This window comes from Mauremys mutica, chromosome 11 (genome assembly GCF_020497125.1).
Source record: "Mauremys mutica isolate MM-2020 ecotype Southern chromosome 11, ASM2049712v1, whole genome shotgun sequence".
Lineage (NCBI taxonomy): Eukaryota > Metazoa > Chordata > Testudines > Geoemydidae > Mauremys > Mauremys mutica.
This window is the reverse complement of record NC_059082.1, coordinates 70232482-70244911: the sequence shown is the minus strand read 5'-3', so window position 1 is coordinate 70244911 and position 12430 is coordinate 70232482. Positions and strand designations below refer to the sequence as shown.

Sequence of the window (12430 nt, the reverse complement as noted above, 5' to 3'; positions counted from 1 at the left end):
AGATTTGAACTTGGAAATGATTCCTGATTTTGATTGTGTTTTTTGTATATAGGAAATCCCCCTCATCCCTGGGGCAGAAAAGAACTGCCCCTGCCATAGTCACACACACCCTCCCACCCAACAACAACTGGGAATGAAATTAACAAGGATGCCAGAAATGGCACCTAAGTCTGGGGATTGAACTGCGCAGGGAACAGCTGAGTTTAAACTGTTCTTATGCAGGCAGCAGCAGCAGGCATTTCAGCCAGTCTCCCTACTGCAAGCTAGAGCCTAGAGGAGAACCCCTGCTCTGTGTGTGTGTGTGTGTGTGGGGAATGCAGAGCCTTTTCTGCAGCCTGGCTGGAGGAGGGGAAGGGAGGAGACGAGAAACCAATGTGACAGTGAGTTTTCCCCTTCCACCTGCTTTTATTAGCTCTGGATTTAAGCTGTGCAGCCAAATGCTTGTATTTGTTGTGTATTGGAGAGATCCCCTCATCCCAGGAGCAGAAAAGGACTGCCCCTGCCATGGTCAAACACACCCTCCCCCCAGATACTGTGAGTGAAATTAACAAGGATGCCAGAAACCACTCCTAACCCCCCGGGGGCTGAACCACTCAGGGAACAGCTGAGTTTAAACTATTCTTATGCAGGGGGCAGGCTTCTCCCTCCCTCAGGCAGTCTCCTTTTCTTACCGGTCCTCCGTACCCGCCCGTACCGGCTTACTTTCATGTCTGCTTCTGACCTTGAAGTCTGTGGGTCTTGCGGCGGAGCAGAATAGACCCATGTGACTGATGTAGTAGCTATAAATATGGCTGCATGTGTCACTCATGGGCCCTGCTGACATGAGGGAAATTACCCACTACTGACTGGGTGCCGAACTCTATTTAATTGCAAGTATAGAGCAGGACAAACCATACTTAGCAACATTTTAAAAAAAAACAGTTCACAAAACGTTGTTTTCCTAGTGTAGAGAAGACTTCAGGGGGCCTTCATGGACCCAGAACTTCTAAGATAAGGTGTTTGATGGACAGGGGCGGCTCCAGGCCCCAGCATGCCAAGTGCGTGCTTGGGGCGGCATGCCACGGGGGGCGCTCTGCCGGTCGCCGGGAGGGCGGCAGGCGGCTCTGGTGGACCTCCCGCAGGCATCCCTGCGGAGGGTCCACTGGTCCCGCGGTTTCGGTGGAGCATCCGCAGGCATGCCTGCGGGAGGACCACCAGAGCCGCGGGACCAGCAGACCCTCCGCAGGCACGTCTGCGGGAGGTCCACCGGAGCCGCGGGACCGGCGACCGGCAGAGCGCCCCCCGTGGCATGCCACTGTGCTTGGGGCGGCGAAATGGCTAGAGCCGCCCCTGTTGATGGACCTACTCTTTAAGGGGCAGCAACATATTAGTATGAACACTGCCAAGCTATTCCCCATAGAAGGAAGATAGGTGATTCTCAGGTTTTTAGGAACAACCTCCATCCTCTTTAAGCACTTCCAAGATTAATTTTCTTTGTCAAGGTTCCCATCAAGCAAACTCCAGTTTTCTAACTGCTGCAGTTGACATTGTGGCTCTGAATGGATACAGTTCCAGCCTACCTATCAAAAGGTTTAGCATCTACTAACTGTTTTGCCTTGGGCTTATGCTTACAACTGTCCTGACTTGTTCATGACACTTGAGTCCCGCACATGAGGACATAGGTGCTGAATGCATGTGCTCAGGTACAAGCACATATAGTAAACCAAGGTCAGACAATGAAATAAATGATATTGCACCTACTTTCACCATGTTTGGATTTGGGCCTTTATTTTGGATGTTTGAAATGGCTTCCAACTCCAGGAGTCCATGCTGAGGACATGCCAGTTTGATGGGTGGAGATGGCCAAACAATTAAAAAAATGAATTCCTGATAACAATGCAGGGCCAGATCCCTTAGCAAGTGTAAATCATTGCTGTGCCTATGGGTCTGTGCTAACTTACAGCTGCTGAGGAGCTGGGCTATGATTCATATGTTATTTATTTTTCATTATGTAGAACATTAATGGGGGCTTTGAAATTAAATCTTGGTGGTGCTCCAGAAGGACCTGCGGGGACTGGCAAAACCGAAACTACAAAAGATCTAGCAAAAGCACTGGCTAAGCAGGTAACAAAATTAATGAAATGTTGCAGTGCATTGTTGCATCACATTGTTTTATGTTTGGAGATGCAGGTCTTCTCTGGAGTTCTTTCTCACGAGAGTGTTGGTGCCCTTCGCCTATTATCCATTTATGGAGATTGCTAATGGAAAGCTCAAAATTAGGACAAAATCCTGGCGAAAAGCACACAGTCTGAGTGAACAGGCTGTGTGCATGCCATGAAATGTTTCCATTAGGTATGGGGATGAATAATGGACTCCTCAGCTCCAGTCTGCAGTAGCCAGTATGTACCTAAACTGCAGCTGCTCCTTCAGGGTACCGGAGCAATTAATAGGCCTGGCCCACTGCTGACTGCCATACTGCATCCTGGCCCACCTAAAATCCCCTTTCCATGTTCCTGTGTATAGGAAGCTTTCACAGAGCTTAGTCAATGACTCAGTGTGGGGGCAGGTTCTCTTTGTATGGGTCTCAATTGTGTAGTAGAAACATGATATTTCAGTTGTGTTTGGACACTTACACATCCAGAAGAAGGAAGCGGGATTTGCCTTTTAGGAAGTATTCCTTTACCAGAGATTTTCTTTTTTGACAAGCAGCTTAGAAAAATGCTGAATTGTGATCTTTAATTTAAGTTAATATACATTTTCACCTAAGCCAAGAGATAAATGAGTATTGTTTTGAATTTCTCAGGCTTGCAAAATCTTTGAGATGTCTCCACACATCCAATGTACAGTAGTGTGTTATGTCACATAAAACTAATCTGAATCCTTGTAGTGAGTAAATACTCAACAGGTACTTCACTACCAACATATTAATATTAATATCATGACTAGATCCATTAGCTAGATATTTAGATATATATAGTTTTCTAATTTACCAGTTACCATTGCAATAATAATCCCCTTCTGTTTATAGATGCCAACATTTTTGTAATAAATTTTAATACTGAATGCTGTTGTGGGTTTTTTTTTTTTTTTAATATAGTGTGTTGTCTTTAATTGCTCTGATGGTCTTGATTACAAAGCCATGGGTAAATTCTTTAAGGGACTGGCACAATCTGGAGCTTGGGCTTGCTTTGATGAGTTCAACAGAATTGAGGTAACTTTTTAACCAAAGTATTTAAAACAACAAAAATGTAGTTAAAAAATGTAAAGAATAGCTTTAAAAGTAGACATGAATATGTAGTACCATTAATTTCCTACTTTTAGCACAGCTTGTAACCTAGGCCCAGGTTTTCATAATTACATGCATACACAGCTGCCATAGTGCATGCACACATTTTGACAGGGGCAGTGTGGTCTGGGTAGATAGAGCACTGGAACTCTGGAGTGGGTTCAAACCCTGGCTCTGCCACTAGCCTGTTGGGTGACCTTGGGCAAGTCACTTCACTTCTCTGTGTCTCAGCTTCCGCATCTGTAAAACGGGGATAATTATACTCACCTCCCTGTAAAGCACTTTTACATCTACTGATACTGGATAAGACTAGGTATTATTAGCTGTGAAAATCTGGGTCCTAGTTTTAAGAGCTATTGACACATAGACATTAAGAAAATCTAGTTTTAAGAGCTATTGACACATAATCTCTCTGTACCTTCTCTTCTTCCAATACATGGGATTTTTAAATGCACTCACCATTGGCCTAACTTCTGTGACTTTCACCACTGACTTCACTGGAAGCAAAATTAGGCCAATGCTAAATACTTTTGAAAATACCATCCATAATCTGTCTGTTCTGTATATTATAGTGTTTTGTGTATTCTTTATAGTCTATTCTATCACATTCATTGTTCCATTACATTAGATTTTGTTAGCCTGTACCCCAGCAAAGCTGAAAGCCAGCATTTTAATTTTCTAAAATTCTTTTATTCTGGTACTTCAAGGCAATTTCCATCTCTAGGACTTCAACATAAAGTCATTAAGCTATATTTAAAAAAAAACTATTTAGGCCAGAAATGCTGCTTTTATGTTGATTCCATGTATTGGATGTTTTCTAATTTGTTTCTTTATTATTAGGTTGAAGTGTTGTCTGTAGTTGCACAACAGATACTCAGTATACAACAGGCTACTGTGCGAAATCTGAAAACATTCCTCTTTGAAGGCACAGAGATCTCTCTTAATCCAACCTGCGCTGTCTTCATCACTATGAATCCTGGATATGCTGGACGGGCAGAACTTCCTGATAATCTAAAGGTAATTCTGGAGTTCTGATTTCTAGTAGGAATGAAACACAATTTACAGTTTTGATTCCAATGTAGTATGGATAGTGCAAAAGCAACTGTGTAATATAAGGGCATAATTCCAGTTAGGTGTTCTCATTCTGGTTCATTAGTGGTTAAGCTTTAATAATGTGTTTAATGTTGCTCAAAATGAATAGACAATAGGCCTGAATCTGATCTCACTTACATCAGTTTTACACTAGTCAACACTATTGACGTCCATTGAGTTACTCCTGAATTACACTGGTGTAAGTGAGCCTGGAATCAGGCCCCATCCTCTGAATCTCTATTTTTGTGAGTAGTCTTGTGGTAGTCAATGGGAGTACTGATATGAGTAAGGAATGCTCACATTGGAATCCAATTTACTTCAATAAATAACATTGTTTAAGATCCTTAATCATTAAAATAATATGGGCCTTATTCTATGCTGATTCACTATCCCAGTAATCCTGTTGAAATCAATAGAATTGCACAGGGTGTAGGAAGGTGCAAAATTTGGTCTCACATCTATACACTTACACATTACAAATCAATGCATTTGTGTTTAAATTGAAGGCAATTTCCTTTTGCTTTTATCAGCCAAGACCAGAGTTTAAGGGTCTGTGCTTCTCTTGTAATATGTGATGGTATTGCCACAGTTTCAGGGTAACCACACCTTTAACCCCCGTCCATGGTCCACTTCAGGAATGCCTCTGAGGTTTAAGGCCTCTGGCCTTCACCTCTCTCTGGGTAGGTCCCTGTGTGCTACTCCCTTCTCTCTTTTAGGTTATAGCTCCCTAGAATTCACTGTGATATCCCCAGCAAGCTAGTCTGTCTAAAGGCCAGCACCTGTGCTTTGCTTTCTCTCCAAGAGTTATGAACAGTGTATGCCAGCAGTAACATGTCACCATGCAGCTCTTTCTCAGCAGAGTGCATTATTCAGGATAAAGTGCATACAGAGGAAACATATAAAAACAATCAAAGGTTCTACATGCTTGCAAAACACTCCAAACATTGTCCACCAGTCCTATGGTGCCCTGCTAAGCCAAAAGCCTCCTACACTACAGCAAGTGTGGGGGGCCCCCTAGGATCAATGGTCCTGTCTGTTTGCTGAATCAAAAGAAAGACCCAGCCTTTTATATCCCAAGTTCTTTCTCAGTTCCTTGCCTCTGCTCTGGGACCGCCTTAAATCAGGGACTATAGTAATCACCCCCTAGTAATTTTCCCTCCTTGGAGTTGCACACAGTCCCCTGCCCACAATGATAGATAAAACATTGATAAACGCAATACAATATAGTCCCCAAAGATACTGAATGTTGCAATATGTGTCACAGACATGGGCGCCAACTTATATGGGCTCGTGGAGCTAAAGCCCCAGGAATATTCAAAATCAGGGGCTCTGCTCCACCAATATTTGGAGCTAGGTTTCGCCCCTTTAAATCCCAGCCGCGGCCGGGAATCAGAGGGCTCTGGGCTGCCCGCTGCTGTGGGGAGCCCAGAGCCTTTTAAATCCCAGCCGCGGCAGGGAATCAGAGGGCTCTGGGCTGCCCGCTGCTGCGGGGAGCCCAGAGCCTTTTAAATCTCAGCCGCGGCTGGGAATCGGAGGGCTCTGGGCTGCCCGCAGGGGCAGAGAGCCCAGAGCCCTTTGAATCCCAGCCGCGGCGGCTGGGATTTAAAGGGCTCAGGGCTCCCCGCGGCTGCTAGCAGCTCAGAGCCCTTTGAATCCCAGCCCCTGGCTGCTGATTGCCCCCTCCCCAGACCCCTGCCCCAACTGCCCCCCAGGACCCCCACCCCCTATCTAAGCACCACTGGTCCTTGTCCCCCGTTACCCACTCCCGAGACAACTGCCCCTAACTGCCCCTTGGGACCCCAGCCCCTATCTAAGCCTCCCTTCTCCTTGTCCCCAACTGCCCCCTCCTGAGACCCCACCCAACTTCCCCCCAGGACCCCACCCCCTACCTGTCCCCTGATAAACCCCCTGGACTCCCATGCCTATCCAGTTGCTGCCTGTCCCCTGACTGCCCCTCCGAACCTCTGCCCCATCCAACCCCCCCTGCTTCTTGTCCCTTGACTGGCCCCTGGAACCCCCTACCTCTTCTCCAACCTTGTAATCTTGTGGCACTGACGCGTTGTAGCTTCATTTTATATCGGCTTACAGGGCGGGAGTGGGGGGGGCACCACCATTTTGGGCCCCACCAAAAATTATACAAACCTGCTGCCTATGGTCACAGACATGGGCGGTGGGTGAACCCCCACTTTGGGGAGGCTAGCTCACTGGCCCTGCCCCTTCTGCACGCTGGAGCCCCAAGCCCCTCCCTAACAGGAGAAGTCCTGTGGCGCCCCCCGTAACCCGAGGAGCCCCGGCTAGCCCGTCCCAGCCACACCGGGTCGAGCCACTGGCCCCCCTGCCCCGATGGTCTCCCCAGCCAAGTCGCCGCCCCCCACCCTGGCTAATGCTAGTCCAAGCCACTGGCTCCCCCTAGGCACCAGGCCAGCCCCAGCACCAGGCTGAGCCACCATCCCCCCAACAGCCCCCCAGCTGAGCTGCTGGCCCTCCAACCCCTGAAGGCCCTCTCCTGGCCAAGCCAGTGGCCCCCACTGCCAGTGCTGGGCCAGCCCGCCGAACTCCAGACCCTCCCGCCCCTGAAGGCTCAGCCGCCAGCCCCAGCACCCGGCCAAGCCTCCTCACTCCCCCACTTGCTGCTGGCTCTCTGCATCCCTCCTCACTCCCCCATCCCTGAGGAGGAGGGACAGAGTGAGCAGCAGGGACCTTTGGAGTGGGGATAGAGTAGAGGAGATATGGCAGGCAGGCAGGCAAGCAGCAGGAGCAGACAGTGGGGGCCTCGGGGAAGGGATGGGGCCACCGCAGTCCAGGTGTCTGGCGGCGGGTAAGCGGCAGTGCCTGGGCAGTTATACCCACGGCCTATGATCACAGGCATCTCACTAAAGCTTATGACCAAATAAATTTGTTAGTCTCTAAGGTGCCACAAGGACTCCTCGTTGTTTTTGCTAACAGACTAACGCGGCTACCACTCTGAAACCTAAAACCATAAACAGCACAAGAAATGTAGTTTCTTGGTCTGTTATAGGTGCAAATGATGGCAGCTGTTACAGGAGAAATGCAGAGCTTTTGACTTGGTTTTGGGAATAAAAAAGTTGTGACATTCATTTTACCTGTAGGTTATTTAATATTTGAAATATTTAGTTAAAACTGGAAAATCTACTGAGAGTCAGATTCTACTTGTCACAGATAAACTGCCTGCTTAAAACCTTCTATTGTGGAGTACAATGACAATTCAGGTTGCAGTCTTCAGACTACCCGAGGGATTTGGATGCCCAATTCTCATTAAAATTAATTATAATTAAAATCCCCTAAACAGTTTTGCAAATCTCAGCCTCAAAGTATAACAAATGTTCTTGTATCAGTAAGGAAAATAGTTGTAGGCACTGGACTGGGACTCAGGAAATCTGAGTTCAATTCCCAGCTTTGCCATAGATTCCCTGTGTGACCTTGGTTAAGTAATATAATACCAGGGCCGCTGCAAGGATATTTTGCGCGCTAGGCGAAACTTCCAACTTGCGCCTCCTCCCTCCACCCCCTTCGGAGCATCGCTTATTATAAACTTTAAAAAATGAATACAGTGGAGTCACATCTTACGTGGGGGTTAGGGTCTAAGGTCAGTGCGTAAGAGGAAAATCGCATATAGTAAAAATTACCATAAAGTACAGTACACGTAGTATATACAGTATACACGGTATACACTAGAACAGGGGTCCTCAACCTACGGCACGCATGCCAAAGGTGACACACGAGCCAATTTTTTTTTTAATGGCAGGCTGTGGGTCCCGACCACCTCTGAGCCTGTTGCCGGTCTGGGGTTCCATTCATTCAGCCGGCAGCTGGCTGAGAGGGGCCAGCAGCAGGCTGAGCAGGGCCAGTGGCTGGGATCCCAGCTGCCAGGAACCAGTGGATGGAACCCCAGACTGCTGGCCCCACTCAGCCTGCTGATGGTCTGGGGTTCCATTAGCCCAGGCTGGCAGGAGGCTGAGCGGGGATGGCAGCTGAGACCCCGACTGGCAAAGGGCTGACAGCTGCTTAGACAGACCTGCAGTGGGCTGAGCAGGGTGGCGGCTGGGACCTCAGCCTGCTGCCAGTCAGGGTCCCAGCCACTGGCTCTGCTCAGCCTCCTGCCAGCCTGGGTGAACGGAACCCCAGACTGTTCACCCAGGCTGGCAGGAGGCTGAGCGGAGCCACCGGCTGGGACCCTGGCTGGCAGCGGGCTGAGCAGGGCTGGCGGCTGGGACCCTGGCTGGCAGGAGGCTGAGCGGAGCCGCCGGCTGGAACCCTGGCTGGCAGTGGGCTGAGTAGGGCCGGTGGCTGGGACCCCGGCTGGCAGGAGCCAGTGGACGGAACCCCAGACTGGCAGTGGGCTGAGCCTGCTGCCGGTCTGGGGGGTGGTCCATCCGCCGGTCCTGGCAGCCGGGGTCCTGGCCACCGGCCTGCTCAGCCCGCTGCTGGCCCCACTCAGCCCGCTGCCGGCTGAGTGAACGGAACCACAGGCCGGCAACAGGCTCAGTGGCAACTGGGATCCACAGCCTGCCATTAAAAAAAAAAATCGTCTCGCATGCCAAACTGTAGGTTGCGGACCACTGTTCTAGTGTATACCGCGTATACTGTGTATACTGTGTGTACTGTACTTTATGGTACTTTTCACTATATGCGATTTTCCACTTACGCGTTGACCTTAGAACAGGGGTAGGCAACCTATGGCACGTGTGCCGAAGGCAGCACGCGAGCTGACTTTCAGTGGCACCCCCACTGCCTGGGTCCTGGCCACCGGTCTGGTGGGCTCTGCATTTTAATGTAATTTTAAATGAAGCTTCTTAAACATTTTAAAAACCTTATTTACTTTACATACAACAATAGTTTAGTTATATATTATAGACTTGGAGAAAGAGACCGTCTAAAGACGTTAAAATTTATTACTGGCACGTGAAACCTTAAATTAGAGTGAATAAATGAAGACTCGGCACAGCACTTCTGAAAGGTTGCCGACCCCTGCCTTAGAACCTAATCCCTGCATAAGATGTGACTCCACTGTTGTGTAAAAAAAAAAAATGTTGGACATCACTTTTCGGCACCCCCAAAACTTGGCGCCCTAGGCGGCCGCCTAGTTCGCCTAGTGATTACACCGGTCCTGCTCACGACACAGCTACAACTACACCGCATACAATCTCTCCTCCATGTGTCAGTTTGCCCATATGTAAAATGGGGTAATAATACTTCCTTTGTCTTATCTATTTAGATCGTGAAATTTTCAGAGTAGTGAATGTCTCTTGCTGTGTCTGTATGGTGCCTAGCAAAATGGAGATCTGGTCTTGGTTAAAGCCTTTTGGCAATACCATAATGCAAATAATCAAGAATAACGATAATAACGGACTCCCCCTGACCTCAGTTTGATTCCTAAAGTCATATGCATGTGTCATAGGTTTGTTCCCCACTCTGAACTTTAGCGTCCAAAAGGTGGGGACCTGCATGTACCATTCTAAGCTTAATTCCTAGCTTAGATCTGATAGCGCTGCCACCAACTAAAAATATAGTGTTTTGGTACACTTTTCATTCCCCCCAAACTTCCCTGGGGAACCCAAGACACAAACCCCTTGGTCTTAACACAAGGGGAAATAAACCATTCCCCCACCTTTCCCTTCCCAGACTTTTCCTCCCTTGGTTACCCTGAGAGGCTACACTGATCCCAACTCCTTGGATCTAAAAAAAAACAAAGAGGAATTCACTATCCCCCCTCCTTCCCGCCCCCCAATTCCTGGTGAGCCCAGACCCAATTTCCTAGATCTTAAAACAAAGAAAAATTAATCAGGTTCTTAAAAAGAAAGCTTTTAATTAAAGAAAAAGAAAAAAAGTAAAATTTATCTCTGTAAAATCAGGATGGAAAAATGTTTACAGGGTATTCAGTTCATATAACCTAGAGGGACTTCCTTCCCCCTTCTAAGTTTCAAAGTTACAGCAAACAGAGGTAAAAAAATCCTTCCAGCAAAAGAAACATTTACAGGTTGAGAAAACAAACATAAGACTAACACGCTTCCTGACTGGGTACTTACAAATTTAAAACATGAGACTGATTTAGAAAGATTTGGAGAGCCTGTATGGACGTCTGGTCCCTCTCATGTCCCGAGAGCGAACAACCCCCAAACAAAGAACACAAACAAAGACTTCCCTCCAACAAGATTTGAAAGTATCTTGTCCCTTCATTGGTCCTCTGGTCAGGTGTCAGCCAGGTTTACTGAGCTTCTTAACCCTTTACAGGTAAAAGAGACATTAACCCTTAACTATCTGTTTATGACAGCATGGAAGGCAAATGACAAAAGTCTGTGAATTTACAGAGGAACACTACACCTATAAAACTAATTCAAGTTATTGCTTTATTCTCTATTCTTGGGTCTGCGTTCTTTTAGATGTTAATTTTTTCTCCCATAGGCACTATTCCGAACAGTTGCCATGATGGTTCCAGATTATGCTTTGATTGGTGAAATTTCACTTTATTCAATGGGATTTCTTGATTCTAGAAGGTGAGTCATATTCAATTTTCCACTTACAGCTGGGTCTGAAATTCCTCAGGAGGCTAACCACTCTGTGTGTGGGGCGGAGGGTGGGGAATATGTGTGGTGTTGTTTCTACTGATAATTTGGACTAAATTTTCCAAGTGTTGTGTAAATATTTATCCAGGCAACTGTTCTGTTCAGTTAAAATCACGTGATTAAATCCATATGCATTGCTTTGAAAATGAACACCTTAATGGGTATTTCCTGATAATCCATCTCAAAAGAGCTGCATGATATTAATTGATTCAAGTTTGTAAAACAACAAAAGCACACAACAAACCTTTGATATGTACCTTGGCTACCATAGGTGAAATGTACCCGTAGGTGGAGGGAAGCACAAGGTTACACTTTACTTAAGGCTTACTTAAGCCTCCATAAGTAGTGCGTAAACCTTCTTCTGGAACTTGGCACAGAGGTGAATTGTCACTCTGTGTGAATGAAGTTTTATATATGTTTGAGGCACGTGAACAGGGAAACAGCATTTGAGCTGTTACTGTTTTACAAAACCCAAAACAATGGAGAAATCTGTCATTTAGAGTTCTATACATTTTGAGGCATGTCCTCAGATGTAAACTGACATCACTCCATTTACTTCAAAGATCTGGGTTTTAAATATGCAAATATCGGAGATATTTGGCATTATATTTGCATTTCACACACCATATTTTAACATCCATAGTCTTGCCCAGAAAATTGTTGCGACGTACCGTCTTTGCTCTGAGCAGTTATCATCTCAGCATCACTATGACTATGGAATGCGTGCTGTTAAATCTGTCCTGACAGCAGCAGGAAACTTAAAACTAAAGTACCCAGAAGAAGATGAAAGTGTATTGTTACTTCGAGCTCTGCTGGATGTTAACTTAGCTAAATTCTTGGCACAAGATGTTCCTCTCTTTCAGGTAAGATAACAGGTAGTTGCATTAAAATACTAAGTTATAAGAACCTAGAAAGACAGATAGATGGGACTGCCATGATAAACTAAGAAAACAGACCATTGTTTAATTTAAAACAGTTTTGTCCAAATTCTTTCATCATTACTACTGAAGTCAGTGGGGTTGCACCAGTCTAATTGTGGGCATAATTTGGCTCTTAGTATTGTTTTGAAAAATGAACTTATAGCAATGATAGGCGTTACCTTTTGAGTTACCTTATGATATGTTGCATGCCATTGACATGATCTCTTGTAACTCCATTAACTCATGCCAATGAAAACCATTCTTTGCTAATTTTGTATATAAGGATGTGTCTACACTATGGAGACTATATAGGCATTGCTAAGTTTCTGTAGCTATGTCAGCATAACCCTGTAGTGTAGACAGGGCGTAGTCTACACCAACGGAAAGGTTTTTTCCCCACTGTAGGAACACCGCCTTCCTTAGGTACAGTAGCTATGTCGATGGAAGCATTCTTCCATCAATATAGTTGCATCTCTGCTGGGGGTTAAGTCAGCATGGCTGTGGCACTCGGGTGTGTGGATTTTTCACACCGCTGACCAATGTAGCTACATCGACCTAACTTTTAAGTG

General features: G+C 46.4%; 1 protein-coding gene across 1 annotated transcript in view; it reads left to right on the top strand.

Moving 5' to 3' along the window:
• Positions 1–12430, top strand: part of DNAH3 (dynein axonemal heavy chain 3) — a 108588-nt gene that overhangs the window by 58252 nt on the left and 37906 nt on the right. The window contains exons 30-34 of the mRNA XM_044981127.1: positions 1995–2103; positions 3077–3190; positions 4106–4282; positions 10781–10872; positions 11585–11804. Of these exons, the coding sequence (XP_044837062.1) occupies positions 1995–2103; positions 3077–3190; positions 4106–4282; positions 10781–10872; positions 11585–11804 (712 nt within the window). The remainder of the gene's footprint in view (positions 1–1994; positions 2104–3076; positions 3191–4105; positions 4283–10780; positions 10873–11584; positions 11805–12430) is intronic.